Source organism: Orbicella franksi, chromosome 10 (genome assembly GCF_964199315.1).
Source record: "Orbicella franksi chromosome 10, jaOrbFran1.1, whole genome shotgun sequence".
In the NCBI taxonomy this organism is placed as follows: domain Eukaryota; kingdom Metazoa; phylum Cnidaria; class Anthozoa; order Scleractinia; family Merulinidae; genus Orbicella; species Orbicella franksi.
The window spans coordinates 19,916,270-19,940,969 of NC_138154.1; the positions used below are offsets into that span (position 1 = coordinate 19,916,270).

At 36.6% G+C, this 24,700-nt stretch overlaps 1 protein-coding gene across 2 annotated transcripts; it reads right to left on the bottom strand.

Moving 5' to 3' along the window:
• On the bottom strand, positions 1-24,610 carry LOC145500238 (glutamine--fructose-6-phosphate aminotransferase [isomerizing] 1-like). 2 transcript variants are annotated; one of them, XM_081479753.1, is made up of 24 exons: positions 24,503-24,610; positions 24,229-24,336; positions 24,112-24,142; positions 16,107-16,156; positions 15,061-15,186; positions 14,570-14,628; positions 13,682-13,762; positions 13,486-13,545; positions 12,386-12,447; positions 11,432-11,511; positions 10,779-10,905; positions 10,467-10,537; positions 10,265-10,363; positions 9,762-9,857; positions 9,262-9,359; positions 8,495-8,615; positions 7,387-7,473; positions 6,936-7,015; positions 5,999-6,113; positions 5,524-5,651; positions 4,902-5,030; positions 4,281-4,319; positions 3,174-3,335; positions 1-2,671 (listed from the first exon to the last, which is right to left on the bottom strand). In XM_081479753.1, the coding sequence occupies exons 1-24, from the start codon at positions 24,507-24,509 to the stop codon at positions 2,627-2,629; spliced, it is 2,061 nt and encodes a 686-aa protein (XP_081335879.1). In that variant the 5' UTR covers positions 24,510-24,610; the 3' UTR covers positions 1-2,626. The 2 variants fall into 2 exon arrangements, with proteins under 2 accessions (XP_081335879.1, XP_081335880.1); XM_081479754.1 differs by having other exon boundaries at positions 7,396-7,473; positions 24,503-24,609.
• Positions 24,611-24,700: the final 90 nt, after the last annotated feature.

Below are 24,700 nucleotides of genomic sequence, written 5' to 3' on the forward strand. Positions count from 1 at the left end.
TGAGACAACGCATAAATTTGCCTGTAGTCTTTATTTAAAAATCAAACCTTCAATCGCTCTATCACACTAGTACAAACATTGACAAATTCTTTAAACTTCCATGAACAATGCTAATGAAAAATTACCATCAATAATAATTGTATTCCAAAAACACCCTATATGGCCAAATTTCAAACTAGGTCAGATAAAGAAATCCGATATCATCACAATATATTAAAATTTGAATATTGTGAGAGAAAACTAGGACCTTAATTTTCCTGTGAGAAGATTTCCAAATAGGGTGGCAGATGGCTAAAAAGAACAGCTACAGTACAAAAAAGAATGGCTCATAGAACACCCACACAGATTACGGGTATAATTTTGTACTTATTAGGTGTTCATGTTCACACGATTCTTGCTGGAAACTGTATAAACGCAGCATCACTTTGTGCCAGTACCAAGCAGAAGTACAAGCATGAACTTCAGATTCCTTTGGAAGATTTTTTGACTTTTAAAATCAATTTAGTCAAGCAACTAAACTAGAAATAAAGTACCATGTTGAGGTGTTGTGGTAACAACTACCTACATGTAGGAATTTTCAAAAACACCCCAAGAGCTAATAGAGCATTTTTTGTATGGGTTGATCACTGCTCCTGCCACCCAATAGGTTTTTGAATGCTGACATCTTCAACATCACACATAAGGAGATACAAAATTCTCAGATCTTAAGTTTCAAAAGCTGTTTAATAAATGTTTGAAGGTAATTTTTATCTCACATGACGCTTTCTTAACAAAGTCATACCCCAATTAATGAGCCAAAGGGAAACACTGTAGTCAGCAAGGATTTGCTTTAATTTTACAGCACAATCCATAAACCCAAGCAGGGATTGATATGCACTGTTACAAATCCAATTTTTTTTAAACCAAAATTTTCAGCACCAAAGGAAAAAATATCAACATAGCTCAGACGTCCCAATAAATCAGGTTCAATAATATAAAATTAATTTCCCACTGTCAGAAATTATGATATTATAGACTAACTCCTTTAAATTCATATTAATCTCCATAGCAAGTGTCCACAAAATCATTTTCTTTGAAAATACTAACAAGATAATCAGATGCAATAGACCATTTTACAATTGTCTGCTCAGTGGCCTGGCCTTTGGATGGCAGCAAGGCTTGGGTTGACCTAGTTTTGATACAGACCTCACTGCTTTTGTTGTGTAAAAAAAGTTGTTTTAATGCTAACTGGGTGCATTTACATGACAAAACTAGCGAGGTCTGTATCAAAACAAGGTCAACTCCAGCCTTGCTGCCATCTAAAGGCCAGGTCACTGAGCAGACAACTGTAAAATGGTTTATTCAGAGAGATAAGGAAATATGTTTTTCTATAATTTAAGTACATGATCCAATACTTTATATGCTAAGTTCTAAATGTCAATCATTGATACTCTTAATGTAGTTACTTTGATATGTCAAAGTAGTATTGTTGGTAATTGCCCTTCTACTGGTATTTGATATACTAATGAATCTGTTGCCCATGGCCATTGCTAAAATGTGAATGCAAAGAGAACCACCTGACTGCTTAGCAAGATAAAACTCAAATTGCTAAGAAGGCTATTTATTTATCTATCCTGACCTGCATTGTAAAACTTTGATCCAATATAAAAATGCAAAAGCCCAAAGTTAAATCGGTATAGTTAGCACTTTTGCTGTCCAATGACCCTGATGATCATCTCCCCCCTTCTTCACCACCCTTATCTAAACTAGCTACAATAATATTTGATCTTCATTAAAATTTCTTTTTGGGGGGGGGGGTGGGGGCAGTGTGAGCAGGGGTAGGTGAGTCTGGAAATACAAATCATTTCAAAGGACTTAAATTTGCAAAGTGGTAAAATGCTGTAAAGTACCAAGGACTATTACTGACTACTGTAGACAAAGCCATATGGTGTTCATTACTGATTCTACACAACGTTTTGTCAACTTAATAGCAGGTTCACAACTTAGTTTGTAGCTGTCAAATTATTGACAATTCTAGTAAGAGTAAACTGGAAAATGGACACCATCCACTAATAAAATCTATTCTGACCATTTTTCTGCACCATTCCCAATTTTTCTGATAATTATTATTAAACCATTCCCGAAAATTCCATTCAGGGAACTAGACCAAATTATTTCCTAACTCTAACTGCATAGTCTACAGTAGGTTGTTGTTCAAAATATCAATTCCTTACATTATTAATAGCAATTATGTTGTCTATTATTAATGATGCACCACATGCATCACAGACCACAGATCACTGTTGTGGCCTGGGAAAAAACTTCTTTAAAATAATTACCACTGATTACAGTATTCAGATCTCCTGGAGTTGCATGCATGTACTGATAAATATCTAATATATTCTCAATTAAATGGATGGCGATTTGGTGTTTAATCACGAACAAATAAATTATTCATCTGTTTCATTGCAGTTTGAGTTAAGCTAAGTTAATTACTTTGAACTTAATACTAAATTTGTGATACTGTACTGTAAAATATGATAGCATTATGAAGTTCTTTATGAAAACCTCACAGAAATGAGTGGTGGCCAACTGTTTTTAACATATTAAAAGAGTGGTGCTGATATTCTCAATATTATTGAGAAATTTATTCCACAGTCACTGACTTGGCCAGATTTCTCGGGCAATCAACCTGCAAAATTACAACACTGGTCAGAAATCAAAACATTCCAGAACATTCCATCAATTAAAATGTAAAACAACCTAACAATAGTTAGAATCAAGCTTTTAGCCAGATGGGCATCCACTTACTAAAGAAAAATTGTTTTATTTTTCATATGTTGCCTTATAAATTGTTCATTTGAGCAGGCCTTATAGCACATTTTGGACACCCAATTTTCAAATCCTGGCAAAAAGCCTGGTTAGAATAGAAATTTTGGAGGAATACTAACAGAACTGTCATCAAGCACTAGGGGCTAGAGGAATTCCCCATTATATTACCATTCAGTAAGCATTTCGCTTGGTACATGTACCAAACTGTCTCCTGTGAGACTCGATCACTTCAAGCAAGGGAGGGGGTGTGAAGTGACTTTAATATTCTGTTGTGCAAATTCCCTAGGAAGTTAATTTTAAATGATTACAGATAACTTGGCAGAAACTAAGAAAAGAGATACAACAAAGAAGTGAATACTCACATCATATCCTCGGAGAACAGCAATGTGGAAAGACAGCAACTGAAGAGGAATAACTGATAAGATTCCTTGGAGACAGTCCACAGTCTTTGGTACCTCAAGAGTTAGGAATGCATGTCCTTTCACTTCATCGTCACCTTCATTACAAATAAGTATGGGACGGCCCTACAAATGAAAGAAAATCACCAAAAGGTTCGATAGCAGGAACAATTTAACCTAAGGACGGCCAAAATCCAGCATCTCTTTATTGAAAAAGCTAAGAAAAACCATTATTTTAACAATTGAGTTTCTTGCATTGTGCAAATTCACCTTTGAACAAAGTTAGAGATGAAAACCACTTCATGGTGGTTCAAATACTAACTGTCAGGCCTGCCCAGGAGGGGATACACCATGCTTCCTTGATACCATAAAAAAGTTTTACATTATTATTTTTTCCCCTTAGTTGCCATTAATAAATTCTGGAGTAACTACACAATACAGGGCCACTTTTGAAGATGCATATATTTAGTGGTTCATTTGGCTTTGCAGTGGATGAAATAACAAGAAATAATCTATATATGTGTTACCTCCTAGGTCTATATATTTAGTGCCTCGTTTGGCTCGGGTGGCTCATTTGGCTCAGCAGTGGATGAAAGAATGAGGAATAATCTATATATGCGTTAAGCCCTAGGTCTATATATTTAGTGGCTCATTTGGCTCAGCAGTGGATGGCAAAGGAGCAAATGAACCAAACAAGCCAGCTTGTGTGGTGGATGATTAAAAGTGGCCCTGTATTCTCAGTGTCTGTGGTTTAGCCTAAATTCCATTGGTTGAGCCTAACATTTTTGGCTTAGGTTCCCTAAGTATTATAGATATCCATTGTACCATCAGGTTTATACTAAAACTATCCCTTGTTCCCTTCATTGCTTGAGGTCATTGTTCCCTCGCTTTGTAAAAGCCCTTTGGGAAGTTGTAAAAGAAACACCAAAGATGACACACTTTAAGTTGACCACGATGGAATAGGGAGAATACAACATTTGACAGCAACAGGAATTTGACATTAGGGAAGCCATAGCACTTGTTTAGTTTTTAAACCCTTAAATTCTCATAAAAAAATATTGACACCATTACCTGACGTGCGGTAACCTGTTGTAATGCATTCATGCATTTCTGAAAGGCAAACCAAAGCAGTCAAACATGAGTTAGCAGGCAAAACTAGTTTGCAGAGTAACGGGCACAACTCAGAAACACACACAAAATGTTGTCTATTCTTGTTAAGAAAACATTCCAAGACACAAACAAAAATCACTTGCTAATCATTTAAATATTTATTTCTCGAAAAGTATATTCTCTTTGCTTGTGCCATTGTTATGTCAACAGCTTCCTAGGGGGAGATCCCTATGCAACAAGGTCGGGGACACTTATTGTACCTCCCATTGGGGTGTGAACCCCTTTGGGGTGTTCGGGATTAAACACCACTACTTTTAGCCATCAAGGTATATTAAATTTTTTGGACTGCTCTCAAAGAAACCATAAAAGTGCCATTCTAAGGTGGTAGTTTAAGTGGTATCTTTTGGGGGTCAAAATTAGCTTGAGCCACACCCAGATTGATCTCTTTTGGAGTTTTTAATTCAAATTGTCTGACAAGTATCCCAGACTTTTCACAAGGGAGTCCCCCCGCTCCCCTCTTCCCAGGAACAGCTTGTGCTTGATCTGAGTCTCTCTCAAGTTATAGGTAGCAGAACAACAAACCTGAAAGACAGCATCCCTTGATACCAACATAATAACAGGCATGTTTTTGTCAACAAGTGCTAGTGGGCCGTGTTTAAGCTCTCCAGCTAGGATGCCCTCAGAATGCATGTAAGTCAACTCCTTGATTTTCTGTGGACACAAATTAACGTAGTTGGGCGAGTGTAACAGAGATTCAGTAACATGCTTGTCACACAAAAATCTTTGATGTCGATGCACAATAACCTGATTTGTTTGACAATTGCTATGCATAAATGTTTAAGAGTAAAGGTGTTCAAATACATGTAAAAAATTGATGAAAAATTAAAATTGGAGCCAACTTGAGACAGTAGAATAACAACACAGCCAGCATCATATGCAACAAGCATTGCATTCATGAAAAATTAAACAATTTTTCTGTTTTTGTAGCCACTTAAGACTTAGTAGATGTTCAAACTGATTCCTTTATTAGCAGAGTGGTGAACAAAATCTTGAAAATTGCTGTAACACCATGTTTGAAAACAAACTAAAAAAATGGTCACTAAGAGATTCATTCACTATTGGATACATCACTCTTTAAACAAGACTTGTTTGAGTCCTTTTAAATCTGACTAATGGGTATCTTGAGCAGAGAAAGTAATTTTACCAGAGCTCCTTCCAGGCATGTAGCAAACTGGAATCCCCTGCCCATGACAAGAAGACTCTTCTGTTTATATAATTCCCGTGCCAAGGACTGAATCTCCTCATCCAGGTTCAGAACTTTCTTAATAAGATCTATTTACAAAAATTATATATTATAGAAATACGTAATTCAAAATGTTAAAGGTACAAGATTTGGAAACCATGCTGTGTGAAAAAGAAAGAGACTGCTTGCAGTCTAGGAATGGGAAGAAAAAAGAACATTTTCAAGGTGTTTTCTTAAGAAGGAGAAATAAATTTTAAAAGTCAAGGAGTTCAAGAGCAATTTATGAGCAATGACAACCCCTGTAAAACAACTGATAGGATATCATTGAAGAGTAAAACCTTTTTTTTTTTCTAAAGTACATATAGTAAGTCAGAGTTTCTCAAACAACAGAAAAACCAAAACATGTTTATCTTGCAATTCCATATTACAAACTCACCAGGCAATTGCCTCATTCCTTCAACAATTTCCTTTCGTCTTTGTTGCATAGAGATTCTGTCTTCAGACATCATCAGCGCAAACATTGTTAGAGCAAGGAACTGGCTGGTATAAGCCTGCAAACAGAACACAAGAGGATGTAGAAATAATAAAGTCTACTAATACATAGTACTACAATGCTTGTAAGTTATATTATACAATGCCCAGGTGCCATTTCTTGTTTGAGAATTTTTCTGGTACTCTGGTTGCCAGATGTTTCATGCAAAATTCTTCTAATAATTCTCACAACTAAAACCAAATGTGATTCCCAAACTTTTTGCCCAACATCTGAAGTAAAATGAAGTTCAAGCCTATTTAGCAGACACCTCTATTAAGTGGACAGACTCTAGCAAGGGTCACGAGTGTCACCTTAAAACAGTTGAATCATTCTAATCAGAAGTTACTGGAAATAACTACTTAATGATTAAATGCAAATGAAGTCTTCAAGGGAAAATCTCAAACCTTGCTATGGCTCGGTCAATACCTGTAGCAAGGCAGAGGTTTGAGATTCTCCCATAAAGACTGAATGTTATGCGAGAATAATGCCCTAAATTAGCGAATCAGAGCACATGTTATACTGGCTACAAACAAGAGTTGTTAGTATAGCACAGTAGGTGTAGCTATATAATAGCTATCTTCGGATTAAATGACCATTTTTATAATTGCAAGTACTTTCAATTTATTATTAATTAAACTAACTTTTTGTGAATTTGTACTGTCGGCTTAAGACTCCTGAAGCCAGGATTGTCAGTCCTAGATCTAGCGACCAGTACAGATGGTTTGACTATAGTGAATACAGACAGTACCTTTGTGTACACCAGTTTACAAACCTAGGTCAGCTGTAAGAATGAATTGGCAGCCTAGTCATTTCTTCATCAGTTAAGCATAAAATAATGTACCTTTGTACTAGCAACACCAATCTCTGGCCCAGCATTTATATGACACCCACACATACTTTCTCTGGAAATAGAGCTTCCAACTGAAATAGAGCAATAAATTCATCTAAATATCAATTCATACTATGGGAGAAGCAGTAGCTTATTGTAAGGTTATTGTTTACCTTCAGATCGGGAATTTTAGATTCAAATTTGGACTTTTAATGCAAAGTAATGAATGAAGTGTGTTTCCTAGTTTAAAAAAATATATATTGAAAAAGACTAAAAATTGACAGAGAAATGGCAGTTTTACATTTTCGCCAGCAGTAAAAGTTTCCCTTTTGATTGACAGCCCTAAGGCTTGAATGCAATCGACCAAGATGACTTGCAAGGGAATTGTGAAATACGTGTTTACAGATAGCTCGAATTGGCTACTCAATTGATCAGCATTGCTGTTAATTTCCTTGATAAATACCTGCTGTACCTGTATTTGTGACGCCAACAATAAGAGCTCCTCTTTCCTTACAGTAGCGCAAGGCATTCAGAGTGTCTGCTGTCTCACCTGAAAGGACGATAAACATTTTTTCTAGATGAAGAATCTGTATAATTATATAGCTTGAAGGTTCATGCGGCATTGACATACATAAATTTTGCAACATTTGTGACACAGTAGCTTGCCATGCACTGAAATCATAACACAAGGGATTTATTTACTGTCAGTAACAATAATTTATTTATGATTATATGGCTACCTCCAAGATATTCCCGAAATCCTGCACTGTAACTGGTTGCCCAAGAAGGTACAGGTTGTATGATGGGGCTATCTTGCCTGATCGCAAAAATTATTGCTTGCTGTGTCCTGCATGTTACTAAATTCATGATTGACCGAGCTTGTTGGTCAAGATGACTCATGTGGATACAGTACCGCTCAGAAGAAACCTAACAGGGAACGCATTTGCGAACGGGTACAGAACGGATACAGAACGGGTACAAGAACTCGAACGGAACGAGTACAGAACGGATACAGAATGGATACCAAATGGATACCGAACGGAAATGGAACGGATACAGAATGGATATGGAACAGTAACAGATCAAAAAATGGAAAAAATGGTTCTCTAGAACGCAAACTATAAGAGAACGCCTTCTTCAGAATGCATGCTAGTAAGTTACACTATCAGGAACTGAACAGAATGGATAGAGAACAGATAGGGAATGGATACGGAACAGATACACAACGGATACGGCATGGATAAAGAACAGGAACACGCGTGGAACGGCAACAGAACATGTTCTGTCAAGGGTTCCCTGTTAGGTTTCTTCTGATCAGTACTGTTTTAACATCCTTTTTAAAATCAGAATGGAACATCTTTATTTTGAGTCATTATGGACCTCACCTATGTTGCTGTCCACTTCCAGCACTCTTTTCTTACAACTCCTGTGGGCTTTCCATCCTACTTACGCTAGAGTTACTGTACACACCCTGTACTATAATCAAAACTTTCACTCTCTCACTAAACAAAAGCAAACTTCTTAACAAAATGTTTGGGTTAAGTTAGGGCTTACAATGAACAAATGATTACCTGATTGACTGATGAAGAAGCAAACGTCATCTCTGAAGATTGGTGTCGACCGATCAAGGAAATCACTGGCCAGTTCTACAACAACTGGCAACTCTGTCAACTCTTCCAACAATTGCCTTGTCTGTCGTTGAAATGATCGATAGTTAACATTAATTAAACAATTCACTAATTTGCTAATACAAGTTAATTTCAGTCTTGTGATTTAACAAATTGATGTCAGTTTTTCATGCTTCTGTTCTGTTACTGATCATGAATTTCATCATAAGTTAACATTGTCAAAGTAGCTGTGGATCCACAAGGTGATGGGTGAGTGGATCCGCAGACTACTTTGATGATGTTATAACGAGATTCATTGTCAACTGCATTTGTTTTTTACAATAACAAATTGTCAAATTGTCCGCTCTCGCACTCACTCTCACTCATTGACGCATCGCATAAATTGTAAATTCATGTGTCTGTCTATATTGACAATGAAAATTAGCCAATGAGTGCGCAAGAATTTCTGCAGTTATCATAAAAGAAGATACAGTATTTAGCTGGCTTGAAATTAACATTTAAATTAAAGCTCAACTTATGCTAAATAGAGGTAGAAACAGAAACACCAAAAACAGATACTGAAAAAGAAACCTGGGCTTGGATAGCTTCTCAAATGAATACTTTTCACGCTTTTTTGTCAATATTGAAATAGCATGAGTGGCTGTACAAGCGCAAGAGAGATTGACGCAGCTGAACATGGTATTTCATTCCAGTACTGTTGACATACTTACAGCTAAAGCACTGTGATAACTTGTGCCACAGGCAATCATCAGTATCCTACGGCATCGGCGAATTGTATCAATATGAGACATCAGACCACCAAGTCGCACTGTCACAGTAAATATTATTAATAAAAAATTCTATTAGAATGAAAGAGTACTACTTAATAAATCTACCAGACAATGTTCTATCATGAATGTCATTCCCTGATTGGCTACACTACTTACTGTCTATTCTGTTGTAGATAGCTGGTAGCCTAGCAGTACATACATGTCTGGTTGTCAACAAAATGGCAGACAATTTAGAAAAAAGTTTCAAACAACTTGTAGTTATTAGATCATTCGCTCTTGATTTCTATGCACGATAGTTGAGTAGGGTTGTGCCATTGTCGACTATCACATGAATGAAATCTCAAGCTCATAATTTAATTGTTTCCATAAAAGAATTCAGTGAAATCTGTAAAAATAAGAAACAACAATTATTAATTATAATAATTAGAGAAGAAAATTACCACTTCCTGATTCCAGGTTTACTCGGCCCCTCATTGTGTTCACAACACTTTCTGGCTGTTCAAATATTTCCTTCTGCATAAAGGAGCTGTAGTTTCCTAAAGGTAAATGATCATTTTTTTCACAATGTAAAATCATAGCTACTCAGTGCATCTAACAACTTTCCTGGTGTTCCCAACACTTTAAAATTACAGTGAAGTACAGTAGATACTGCATCAACATTCTCACAGAATGCTTGCTTTAATATTTATTAATTATACTCAAAATTAGTTAGAATTATATGATCTTTAATCATAATTACATTAAAAATAATGAATCACAGTAAATACCACATCAAAATGCTTACAGAATGCTTGTCTTAATATTATTAATCATTATTATAATCATAATTAATTACTAGAATTATATCAATAATTACTTATAATTATATCAAAATGAGTTACAATTAAATTGTTGTTAGTTAATAGTAACAAGTACAAGTTTGACTAGCAACTGTGCCCGTCACCTTTCATGATCTGCTGCAGCTCCATCTGCAGGGTTTGTACCTCCCTGAAATAATTCTCCTCAGATGCATCTCCATACTTGATGCGATGTATTGACAAATCTGGAACCAGTCATGGTTAAATAATGTGAGTCTGACTTAACATTTTAAATTTACATGTATGGTTTCTAAACAATAACTTTTGCATATCTTTTTTGCCACTCACTTCCACTGCTGATGGCGGCGACATCATCGTCTTCCAGATAGATTACTCTGTTAGTATGTTCAATAACAGCGCTGTATAATAGTAATTAAAATTGAGTTGAGTTTGGTATTCAAATGACAATACAGCTGATATTACAAGTATGTTGTAATAAAATCAAAATTAAGCACTAACATAAGCTAGATGTAGAACTTTTTTCCTGATGACAATTGTACCTATTCCATGGCTGGGTAAGAAAACAAATTTTAATTTTTCTTTCAAAAAGATGATTTCAGAATATCAATGAAGCAACATCAAGCCTTTTATTTAACATACCTTGCATCTGATGCAAAGTAAAATTCAATTGGGCTGTCCTTATTTGAAACCAAACTTGACCAGCTGTGACCATTCATTGTAGCAAATGTGGAGTCAGCTGCTTCAGGTTCTACGTCAGATGAATTATCTGCAAAAAATGACGGTAACATGTACTAAGCCTGGAGGTAAAATCCAGTCCAGTTTTGTGACTATCAGTGAGAGTGTTTTACTTTCCACTGGTTTTGGTAGCATGAAGCCACTAGGATAATAACATGGCCAGCAAAGCACAGCTTTCAATGTTGAAATTTGATTGCAATTCTATCCAGTCATCAAACTGTACCAAGGGATCACATTAGACACATGTGCATAACCGCCATGTACAGCCAAATGTCACAGTCTTTTCACCATAAAGTAAACTGGACTGTTTAGGAACTGTAATGTCGGTAGCACCAAAGGTAAATGGGTGGGTCTAACCAGGTGCCAGTATCTATCTATTTATCATATTAATATCATGGATTGCCCTACTGTAGGTATGTGATCCCTTGGTGCAGTTCGATGACTCTATAGAATCCCAATCAAACTTCAACTTACAGGAACATGTAAGTTTGGTGTAATTTTACAATTCTCGGGGTAGTGATGATGACATAGAATAAAGGCATCATATAACGACCAACCTGAACTGTAGACAACTGGCAATCGGTCTGTTTTCAAGGGAAACTGACTCTTTATTCCTATGAGTAATGGACTGCCTCGTCTTAAAAAAAAAAACAAAACATGCAGACAAAACAAATTCTGATCAGTTTATCAAATCTGTCACTACAGTGCACAGTACACAACATCTGTAATGTGTTAGGTTATGTAAACAAGGCTAAAAATAATTTCTTCTCTCAAAGCAAGTCATTAGTCATTCCAGGAAAAATGTATCCTGGATCTGGATGTGAAGTTAGTGTACATTGACATTCTTTTTTTCTGAACTAATTTAACATGCCAGCCAAATAAAATTCAGAACTTTTAAACTCTAGATAATTAACTTTCGAAAAAGCACTTATCGTACTAAAATTCTTAGAAAAGTTAGAGGATGCTAACTGCAAAATGGAACCTTCACAGAATTTGGATGAACAGCATGTTTCTTTGATAGCCAATGTTGGGTACTAACTCAAGAAATTGGAGTCAATAATTATAATTACGCTAGTGTATTTCTTACACGCACTTATAATGACACGACTCCTTTTTTGAAGTATGCATGCTGATAAACCCTGGACAATCACCTAACAGACCTGAGCAGTCCTCAAGTGTACATTATTTCCAAAAAATATAATCACATAATAATGGGGCTTAAAGAATATCTCTTGATAACTAGTTAACAGGGCTTGAACAAAGTGCTGTCCAGTCATCTGAGACAAGCACATTTAGGTTTCTGGCAAGTATCTTAAGTAACATTGTCATTTGTCCAATGGGCAAGGACTCAGGTACTGTATGTCAAATCAGACAACTAAATTAATAAAAAGTAAACTAAGACTTGCCCAGGGCAAGCAAAATCTGAGAGCTACTTGTCCGAATGGAAGGGCAAGCTGGAGTCCAAGTTTTTTTCGAGCTCTGTGATCATACTGCTATATACAGCAACAAACCTGGTGGCCACTATTTCCCCTGGAAACTTGGTGCTTTTGAAAGCAAGTGCAAATGCTCCTTCCTGTGAAATGAAACAATACACCACAAATAAATTCACAAGCATCTGGTTTACATAACCACCAACAGCTATAACTAAGTTACTTGTCTGAACTGTCAGTAGCCATCACCTCAGGCACTCTGGCAACTGCAAATTAATTGATATATGTTGTTGGCAGTTACATTTTCTGTGGAATTCCCCACTTAAACACATACACAACAAAAATGTGCATTACTCAATTAAAGCAAAACACAATACTGTGTAACTACATCCTCTACTTTTCTTTTACTTTATCATTACTAACTACAAAGTGGAACAAAGAGAATTTTCTGTGGATATGATGCTAGCCATATCCCCATAGGTGACCATCCCCTCCGGCAGCATTTTCATTTCCACTGGGACTGTTTATTTATCTCCTACTGTAGAGAGTTGGAGGATAATGTCTCACAGGTCGCCACTTTCAGGAAAAATCCTTGGGGTCCGCTGGCTCTTAAGTTTTCAGCTTTAGTCGCCAGCAAAAGTATTTCAGTGAAAAGCAAGGAAAGTTAGTCACCAGTGAAAAAACTTTGGTTGCATTGGTGACCCCAACGGTTGCAACATTGAGCTCTGTCTCACCCCCTAAAATAGGTAAAGTCTGCATAATATGAGCCAAGTGGCCCATCAGGCCAGAGCTTATCCTGCTTTCTGTAACATGAAGCCACTAGGAGTATTTCTACTGACTCCCCCCTGGATGGGATGCTAGTCCATCGCAGAGTTACCCCCAGCATTAAGGTCACTGGTACCCATTTATACACGTGGGCGAAGAAAGGTACTGTGAGAGTAAAGTGTCTTGCCCAAGAACATAACACAATGTCCCTGGCCAGGGCATGAACCCAGACTGCTTGATCTGGAGTCAAGCGCACGAATCACAAGGCCACTGTGTCTCACCCAAAGATTAACCATCAAAACGCAGCCAAGCAGGGCTTAAGTGCAGACAGCTTGATCCAGTGTCACTTAAAACTTTGTTGCCCAGTTGGTCAATGACCAACAACAAATACTGTACAATTAAAATTCTGAGCTCACCAGTTGTTGTATTGTCATCTCCACAAGCTCTCTGAACTCCAAGTCTTGGCCTTCTTTTTTCTGTTGAAAACAAAATGAAAACGAGACAAATATTACTGGAAATAATATAAATTAACAAATGGAAGAGACAATATTTATTTTAATAAGTTATTTTATTTTCAATTGCTACAAGATGATCAAAGAAGATAAAATTTACCGTTTTGTCATAGAAATACTTCACCAGCTTAGGAATAACCTCTGTATCTGTTTCAGACTCAAAGTGAAATCCTTTGGTTTCCTGTTAAAGAGAAAGTGACCAAGAGCTCAGTGATAACAAAATGAACACAGAAATACTAGAGGTTCAAAAGCTATCAATGGATAGAAGAAAGAGAAACCAAAGTACACTAAAATTAACAACGTAGGTTAAACAATGTACAAAGAGTTAGGATAGAGGGAAAGGAAACGGAACTATAATTTACCAGTATTAAGTAATTATGATCATTGTAATTAGAGCGGTTTTCAATTGAGTGTCGTAAAAATAAAACCAAACCAATTACTAACCAATTAGACTACTCAGCCAATCTCCAACCATCGTAAAGCCAAAACCAATGAAAATAATTGCCTGATTACTTTCAAAACTCAATAGAAAACTGCTCTATTAGTAATTATTGTAATTAACAGCCAGTAAAGACTAGAGCTCTATGGATATGTTGCTAGTCAGCATTAATGAACACCAGCTAGTGTGAGGTAGAGAGCAAAATTGCTGGCTGACCACACATTCTAACGGTGCTGTAAATGGCAATAAAAACAATGATCACAAAACAAACAAAGGATCAGTGGAAAATGACACAAACTATACCCCATGTACTGATGGTACATTGTGTGTTAAAGAACAAGTTTAAAAAGTCAAAATTCAAGACAAAGAATTTTGAGTCTTTCAAAGTGCAGAAATTAGATTTCTACTCTTTGTGCATCCCTCATTATCTGGAGACTTGAAATTTATAATTAATAAAATAGAGAATTTTATTTGTTTAAACAATCATATCATTATGTAATTAAAATATCAACTAATAATAACATAACTGTACTTGCACATAATTCTTACCAGAAATTTCTTTATATCTTTGTAGTTTGTAATAATTCCGTTATGAACTACCACAAATTCTATTAGATCACAACAGAAAACAGTAATTATAATCAAAATCATTAATCTTAGAGGCCTTCAGACCAACCTCTAAAGGACACCAAAGGGGAAGATCTGATGTGTCCTTTTGATGGAGGGGGTCGCATTAAAGAGGAAGAGATTGATATATGAATTCAGGTTTTGCTGGGACTCAGTTAACTGCCGTTAATATAGGTGTCTGTACTATGGAGGTGTCTGTAAGAGGATGTTTGACTGTACACTGCAGACAGTACTGACAGTGGATAATTTGTAAAAGTTGGCACTAAGTATTTCAAACCTACCTACCAAAGGTTTACGGTCAAGTTGTCATTATATTGTTTGCAGCTTTAAGAGGTGATGACAAGCAAAGAAATGTATATTTAGAACCAATTGGCAAATGGTGTGGCTTACAAACAAGAAGGCAGCTGGCTCACCATTTGACACGTCTGATCTTTGGGGATGACTGTTAACTCCACTTGGTTCACCATGTGTTGCCCAACGTGTATGTGCAATACCACAGTGAATAGGAAGTTCCTCATCTATGTCAAATTCACTTTGACCTGGAAAACAAAAAAATGGCATTGTTGATTTATGGTTGATTTATGGTTGATTAAAAAAGGCCTAAAATTATGAATCTGGCATCAGAATACAAACATGCACGTGAATCTTTCCCGGAACTAAACATTATATTACAAGTATATTTGCTGATCAAAAATAAATTATTATGCACCGTACACCTGTAAATAACCACTACCAATGGTCTTAAAAAAGGATGCTCTAGAGAAAATTCTCTTCAAAAATTGTGGAAGGAAATTGGGCATTCTTTCAGGAGTGCGCTTATCGGAAATTTCTTTTCAACATGCGCTTACACAAAGATCAAGGTGTTTAGAAATTTAAGTAATGATTCATATAAGAAGGAAAGCACCACGCAGCAAGGAATGCAAAAAGGTGCTAACTTTTGCGCAACTTTGCTATTGTTGTATCATACTTCTGATTGGTTCAATCAGCAAACTCTACCAAAACTTCAGGTAGCTCAATATACATTTATCTGTAATTGATCAATTATCTTCCTTTCAACAAAACCTCTTTTGAGTCTAAATATCACAGTAATCCTACGTGGGAAACATTCGAAAATTGGAAGCTTTTATTGTCTTTGTTTAGGACTGTTGTGATTGGTTGAAATGTTTTAACACAAAGGAAACTACCTTTCAAAACAGAGTTTAAATACATATTATTTCATAAACCTGCTTTCCATCGGTTGATACATTCTCTGTGTGGAAACACAACCATTTCAATGTGGGGAAAGCGTATTGCCGCAGAACAACAGAAAATGCTACAGTTCTTATCTGGATCACTACTTAATATGTTCTTGTTTTTGCACTTGCATTTCTCAGAATCCACGAGTATAAAAACCAGGCTTAATTTTAATTTGTAAACTTCATTTCATCATGATAGCACAAGGTGTGGCGCAAATCATTACCTTGGATCTCTTCCTCAAGAGCAACAACCTTTCCTCGCTTCTTCACAATCCTATATAATAATAGAAATAAATAAAAGGTTTATACAAACTTACTGGTGTCTCAAGTAGTTCATATTTATTTCGCAGCAACAGACTGCAAAAAAATGGAGGTGCCCTGTGGAGGCCTTATGCAATACCTACATGTAGTCACAAAGGGGATACATACAGGAACAGTAGTTTACATTATGGAGGGGTTTCATAATAAGGGCCGGGCAAATTCACTGAACGTGAGGATGATTTTGCCAGCCTGGTTGGATGATCTAAGGAATTTTTTTCTTTTGAAGAAGTTCAAATCAAAACGCTTTGCCTGCCTGTTTAAACCAGTTGCCCTTCTGCTGAAAACATTCAATGACACCCCTGATTGTGACCCTTTTAAAATTTATAAACAACAAAATAGTGCAAATAAAAAGAAAGTTGTTAAAAAATCCCAACTAGTTGGGGGCTGATCAGTTGGCTATGTACAAGACGTGGAGGAGTTGAATTCCGGACCACACAACACAAATCAGTTACAAGTTATTGTAGATTCATTTATGAGTAATTATAATCATAACAAATGATGACAAGTTGGCAAAAACATTTTCATCTTACACAATGACAAGCATGATAATGTAATTTTCTACTTATAATGACTTTTTAATTACCTTGTGAAGTGCATGCATCAATAAACACATCTGAATATACTATTAAAAAATATATATTAACAAAATATAACAGCTGTCCATTACCACCAATACACTGATCAAAGACTTCACTGTTTAGATAACCCGATTAAAAGTTAATACTTGACTGGCTTAAGCCAGTTAACCATTAACTGAGGCGGTTTATACTTCCGAAAATTCCCAGAATTGTGACTCAACCAAATGGAATTTTACATATATACATACATAATTTATTTGGTAAAGCAGGTTGGGAAACTGGCAAGACATTAAGTCCTGATGTGGACCTGCACTATCTAAAATGATTAAATAATATACAGTTAAATATTAAATGATAATGGATGAAAAAATAATGATAGCTGAAATAGATAAATATTCAAAAGTCAACATTTAAAATAATCAAAATATTAAAAATATTAAAGTTGAAAGATTTGTTGGAAATGCTGCAGGAAGCTTTAGCAAAACTGATAGATTTTAGAATACTCTTATTTTCCTTAAGTTCCCTCTTGAAAGAGGTCAGGTTTGAACAGTTCTTGATGTCATCCGGAAGGAGGTTCCAGGATAGTGCAGCTCTATGTTTAAAGGAAGATCTTCCCACTTCTGTTCTTGGTCTATGAACCTCAACATAATTATAAGGACTTTCTAAAATTATTAGTCTCAGGTTTCGTTATTAAGTCATTTAGGGGTTCAATACTACAGTGTACTTCCATGCTAATTATTGTAAGTAATAACTAAAAGTCTCTTAATGTAAAATGAAACAACAGAGTTCCAGTGTGGAGCATTCATGATGTCAACACTGTGGATGCTATGGGGTAGATTGTAAATAATTCTTGTTGCTGTTAAGTGTCATTGTCAGAGAAAACCAGGCAGTACCAAAAGATCGAGGTCAGCCGTTTACCTTCGTCTTTTCACAGTACAAAAGCTATCTGAAAAGATCAACAACCATGACATTTGCACGGTAGGCGTTCGTTTTTCTTCGAGATATCACCACATCATGATTTTGGGCTCTCAAGCGGTCGAAAATGGCCAAAATTTCGTGCAACTTTAGGTGAGCCCAAAAGACACTTTGTATAAATTCCAGAAACTCTTATTTTTGGGTGATAATATTTGTCCCTTGACTGAGTTATATTTGAGGTCTTTCGCTTTAATTCAACAGTTTTTAGGAGGTGCCAAATATCGCCGCCGTATCAGTTATGAGAGTGACTCAAATTTTTGCCATTTTCAGCAAGTCGTTTTTTAAAAGTGCGGCAGTTTATTTCCACAGAAAAACAATTTTGTGATAGTCTCTTGCACTGTTATCAATATCTAGTTTAGTTAAAATTGGTATCTACAGCCAAATCAGAGTAATTGGTCTTGCAACATCCAAAAAAAATCATTGGTCAGATATATTTCCCACCAAATATTTAGTGAAGAATATCACCTTATTCCGACTTTCTGCAATTTTTATCCATGATTTACTGAAAGATCTGTAAAAAATAGTTAGCTGGACTGCAGAAGAGAATTTTTAAGCTGTGACATTGTTGTCAATCCTTACCACTGCTGGGCTAACTTTTCCCTCGAAAATCTATTTTTAAAGTCACACTGCATGGAAAAACAAAGTAGATCCTCAGTTCGATGGTCTGTTTTGCTGTTGTGTAGAACAAACTGCGAGTTAATAGTGAGTGAACCTTTACCCTAAATTTAATTTTGGGACTTCTGCAAACCTCCTGTTAACATCTATTTCTTGTTTTTAAAAGGCATGACGCATTCCAGATTCAAAGATCAGATGACTAGACTTCAAAATGTCGATCTTACTTAAAGGTTTATCCTTGTTCCTGAAAACATTCACTGTTCTGTCAGATCAGAAAAATTGCCTGGCATTGTGGGTGGCAGGTCAGTTTTTCTTCAGTTATCAGCGTGCAAACAAGAGGGTTGAGGAAAGACGTCAAATGTAAACAATGAGGAAATACAGGTTACGACAAAATTTCACTGCTATCCAGCCTACGAAATGATCATAAAGGACAGACGACTGGAATAAACATCTCAATATGTGTAATCGTTGCTAGGTCAGGATTCCCAGCAGAAATCTTCCTTGCCTTCATTGTTGTCATTTGTATTGTCGCTGGTTTCTACGCCGTCTTGTTTTCCGCTTCATTTCCTTCCTCTATTACCTTGTGCACGCAATTGGCGCCGCAGGTTACTATTACACCGTGTTGTTTTCCGCTCTGAAACATTTACTTTCAACAAAAGTAACATAATGTCGCTCTTGTCCATATCACCACAAAACCTCCTCAATGCAACGAAATTACATCCAAATTAGTATTGATAATTTCTTGTTAATTCTACTGTTGTTAAAGACAACTATTTAAAGTTCGTAGAGAACGAGATTGCATGTTTGTGATCCAGGAACGTAAATTGAATTACATTTCGCACACAACTGAGTTGCTCTGAAGATTAATTGAGATAGTTTTGAGGTGGTTTATGAAAAAAAAATCTTGCGAAGGCAAATTAATTTTCATTAACCCAGCCAAAATGTAGTTGTATCCGTGTTAAGAGAACCGGGATGGTAACGAAAGAATATCTACAAAAACAAAATGGTTCAAATAATCTGAATGTCAAAAATAAAACGAAATGATGAAATGGATTGTTAAAAAAGAAACGATATTTGTCCAGGCAGTAGTATGTATATCCTTCATACCCCATTCAAGGAGGGTGCTGAGGTAGAACAATGAGGCCACGAAGAAATACCATTGCATAGTGGCAATAGAGAGGGGACTTCCCTCCCCCCCATCTCACCACCACTCACACGCTGTTTGCAAGAATGTGGAAGAAAAATCTGCTCTCCTAGGAGACATTTCAATTTGATGTAGTTTTCTAAGAACTCATTACATAAAGTTGTTTTTATTTTTTACATTTACATGTAAACCAGCTGAGTGAGTTGCAAGATTGAAAACTCAGACCTGTAAAACTGAGACCCTCGAAAACGAAAACTCAGACCCAAAAAAGTCAGACTCTCTGTGTGTCTCGAAAACTCAGTCTCGAAAAATATCACAACTCTTTTTCGCAGCGTGTTTACTGTGGATTGCTTCTAGACATCTTATTTGCTGTTCGTCCATACAATGTGACAGGCACAATCTGCAGAGAGAGGGGGGAAAAAAGCAGCCCATGGTGGTAGATTCCTTTGCTCGGATCACGAAAATAATACCCAGCATTCGTATATTTTTTTGGTTGCTTTATAAGTATAAACCAAATTGATGAAATTTATTTTATACTTAAAAGCCATTTAAATTCCAAGGTTAGTGACAATGGCTCGAGGTGCATTGCGTGACAGTTTCAGATATTTTATACTGCAAATCCTTATGCTTGGATTAACTCTGCTAAATTAAGAGTTTTCTGGGTCTGGGTTTTCAAGACACTTCAAGTCACCTTCATAGCAAGTGGTCGTAAGTCAATTCCATGCACAAGGTAATAAAGGAAGGAAATGAAACGGAAAACAAGATGGTGTACAAACCTGCGAAAAGACTATGATAGCAAGAAAGATTTCCGCTGGCAATCCTGCAGACCTAGCGACAATTTCATGTATTGAGATGCTTACTCCAGTTGTCTGTCCTTTTCGATCATTTCGTAAGTCGAATAGCAGCGGAGTTTTGTCGTAGTCTGTATTTCCTCATTGTTTACATTCTGCTGCGCCAAATAGACACCACCTCTGACCTCTTTACTTGACCCTCTTGTTTGCATGCTAATAACTGAAGAAAAACTGACCCACCACCCGCAATGCTAGGCAATTTTTCTGATCTGAAAGAACAGTTAATGTTTTCAAAAACACGGAGGAACTTTTAGGAAATATTGACATTTCGAAGTCTTACCATTAAATCTGTAACACGTCATGCCATCCAAAAACGAGGAATAGATGTAAACAAGGGGTTTGCAGAAGTCCCAAAATTAAATTTAGGGTAAAGGTTCGCTCACTATTAACTTGCAGTTTGTTCTACACAACAGCAAAAAAGACCACCAAACTGAGGATCCAATTTGTTTTTCCATGCAGCGCAACGTTAAAAATAGATTTTCGTGGGAAAATTTAGCCTAGACGGTAAGGATTTGGCGAGTTTGAAATGTTTGCTTAGGTTAACGACGATGTCACAGCTTAAAAATTCTCTTCTGCAGTCCAGCTAACTATTTTTTTGCAGATCTTTCAGTAAATCATGAATAACAATCACAGAAAGTCAGAATGAGGTGATATTTTTCGCTAAATATTTGGCAGGAAATATTTCTGACCAATGTTTTTTTTTGGACTTTGCGAGACCAATTACTCCGATTTGCTTGTAGATACCAATTTTAACTCAACCGGATATTGATAACAGTGCAAGAGATTATCACAAAATTACTTTTCTGTGGAAATAAACTGCTGCACTTTGAAAAACAACTTGCTGAAAATGAAAATTCAGGTCACACTAATTAGCAATTCGGCGGTGATATTTGGCACCTCCTAAAAACCGTCGAAAAGTGAAAGACCTCAAATATATCTCAGTAAAGGGACAAATATTATCATACAAAAATAAGAGTTTCTGGAATTTGTGCGAAGTGTCTTTTAGGCTCACCTAAAGTTGCCCGAAATTTTGGCTATTTTCAACTGCTTGAGAGCCCAAAATCATGATGTGGTGATATCTCGAAGAAAAACGAAAGCCTACCTCAGCAAATGTCATGGTTGTTAATCTTTTTGGGCAGCTTTTGTACAGTGAAAAGATGAAGGTGAACGGCCGACCTCGATCTTTTAGTACTGCCTGGTTTTCTCTGACAATGACACTTAAATGAATTTGACTGATATCATCGATCAAGGCTGAAGAACAAAACCCCCAGACTTACACCACCATACAAAACACTGGGGATGATTGTTTTATAGTAAATAGTTTCCAAAATTGGTTGCAGTAAAAACTTTATCCGTTTCAAGACTGCCACTTTCTTGCTGAATGACTTACCAATGTTCCTGATGTGCTCTTGCCATGATAGCTTGTTGTCAATTGTTAACCCAAGACATTTAGATGATTTAGTTTGTACTCGATTGTGCTATTACCACATGTTAAACGTGGCAGGGGGCCAATAACGCTCCGACTCAAAATTGACAGGGCTTCAGACTGACACCAGGTGTACACCTGGTCTAATATAGATTGCAGCGTCAAGATAACATTGTCGATGTTCTTACCAACTTAAAATAAACAATAAGGATAAAATGATTTACGACATTCCCACCAACTGCATAAAAAGCACTTGGATACAAAGACGTTCTTCAAATGGTAGTCCACGTTGGCAATCGATAGTGCTGTTACCATATGTTAACCATGGCAAGGGGCCAATAAAGCTCTGATTCAAAATTAACAGGGCTTCAGGCTTCGATTCGTGGGCTATTAATCTGTTAGACTGACACCAGGTGTACACCTGGTCTAATATAGATTGCAGTGTCAAGATGATATTGTCGATGTTCTTGCCAGCTTAAGGTTACCGTATACCTTCAGGGGTGTCTCGCGTGCAAGCGACGTAGCGCCTGCAGTTTAAGCTGTAGATACCTAAACCCCAATGTCAAATTAAAGCTTATAGAGCTGGCTATCAAACTATACCAAGAATTTTGAAATAAAATGAATTGTCGAATTTTTCACGACCCTAAATGTGAGCACCCAAATCACCTTTTGAAAGTTACAAGTCAAAGCGAATTTTGTTTTTTGCCTATTTAATTTTTTCCTCGGTTTCAGGGTCCAAAGCGCTTAAAAAAAGTGTCTGCGTTTTGGCATATTCAATTGCAGTAAAAAGTTAAAGAACATTTTCGAAATGGGATTAAAAAAATGTGGAGTGATCATAAAAAAATCGCTCTCGAAGAAGGAGTATTTCGAAATTTGCAATTCACAGACACATTTCTGTAGGTTATATGTTAAACTAGCTACTGTCCAAATTTGAGGGCAATTGAACAAACTCCCTTTGAGTTATAACTTTTTAAAGTACCTGCTTCAAGCGAAAAAATTTATTCAAGGAAACAGCGCTAAGAAAAATCTTCTGCTTTACAAACAAACTCCGCCCCCAAACGCCTTCAACTGGGTTCTCAGATAATTGAGCCAATCAGTGGAGGGAAAGTTACTACCGTTAACCTCCTGGTGAAATCTACGTACAAATCTCCAAAAAACCCTTGTGTTTTGCAACGCTCTCGAGGCGCTAAAGGAGGAGAAATAATTTTTCTGTAGCTTGGTTTTTTTTGAAGCTGGTCTGACAAAATGGGGAAGACTAAAAAGGATAAGAATGCTAGAGTGGCTGGGCGAAGAAAACAAACAAAAGAAAGCACTGTGGAGCAACTGTGTGTGCTCAACTGTGCATGGATAATATTTCAAATGGTCTTATTGAATCTGACGATTCGTGGATATCAGACTCATCAGAAGAGTCTCTGTCAACATCCCTGTTATTGCTGTCAAGTTCCAAAATTTTTACAGAACCTTTCTTTTCTCTTACCGCGATTTTTTTTCACGCCTTATATGATAGCTATAGTTTCATCCATGTTGTGAACTTTCACTTCTTCATTCATTGCTCTATTTTCATTTGTTCTTCCCTGTCTTCTACTTTTTCAAGGTGGTTTATGTTTTTAACGTGGTCTATGTTTACTTATAACTTAATAGAGTAAGTTACACCTAATACCAGAATGCTTGGTAGTTGGAACAACAGGACTGATCAACTGAGAAGTCAATTCGTGACATCCATACAGGTAATTCTCGAGAAAATCGTCTCGGTTGATTGCATATGCACCATAGGGCTGTCAATCAAGAAGTAAACTCTTACTTCCGAAGAAAAAGAAAAACCGCCATTTTCCCCCCAATATTTCGCCTTTTTCAAAAATTTTTTTCAGAAATTAGAGATTAATCTTCGACCAACACTTTGACCCAAAAAGCCAAATTTGAAGAAAATTGCCGACTCGAGGGTATACTGTAACCTTAAAACAAACAATAAGGATAAAAAGATTTACGACATTCCTACCAACTGCATAAAAAGCACTTGGATACGAAGACGTTATTTACATGGTAGTCCACGTTGGCAATCTCACGATGAATAATCATGAGACACAACAAAAAACTGTACTATACTTTAGCAATTGTAGCTAAGGGAAGTAAAACCTTTACGATTCTTCCTCGGGTTGACATTATTTGAAATCAAGAGACCTTTGAAACAAGTAAGCTTAAGTTCAATGCGAGCAACAATCCGAGTTTTGTGCTGTGGCATACGACAGTTTATTTAGTTATACTCGAATTTATGTCCCATTAATCGGAGTGGGCAATTCTAAAACCTGATGCAAGAATTACCTCATTTTCCCAACTCCGTCGAATGCAACTCCTGTAGTAAAACAGAACAATGAGTGATTAGAGTACACAACGACAAAACAACTGAGGAAGAGATCGGACGGAACAAAATGAACAAACCTGCAGAGTCGTAACCTCGATATTCCAGTCGCTGAAGACCACTGATCAGAAGTTCCAGAATGTATTTCCTTTTTCGTGGAACACAGAAGTTTAGATATGCAAATATCCCTAAAGAGAAGAAGCAATGTCGATTAAGAAACGGGGAAAATTATGTATTCAACATGTGCTCACAAGAATTTGAGGCTTGGGCTTAGATCGAATGGCGGAAATTAATATTCTTGGAAACGAAGGAAGTCCCTGTATGAAGTAAGCTTACAACTGAATCTTAACTTACCACACATGATGAAAATTCAGTCACTAGATTTACAAAATCTTTGTTATACAAGTAGTAACACGAGAGTGATGTCTGACGTTTTCAGTGGCACAGAAAAGTGCTTCGGAAAAAAAGAGTGTCACCACAAGTAAGAAGAAAAATCTCGTGAAGTTTGTCTGGGACAACCTTCATTTCACGCGTACGCGTTCATCATCTAAG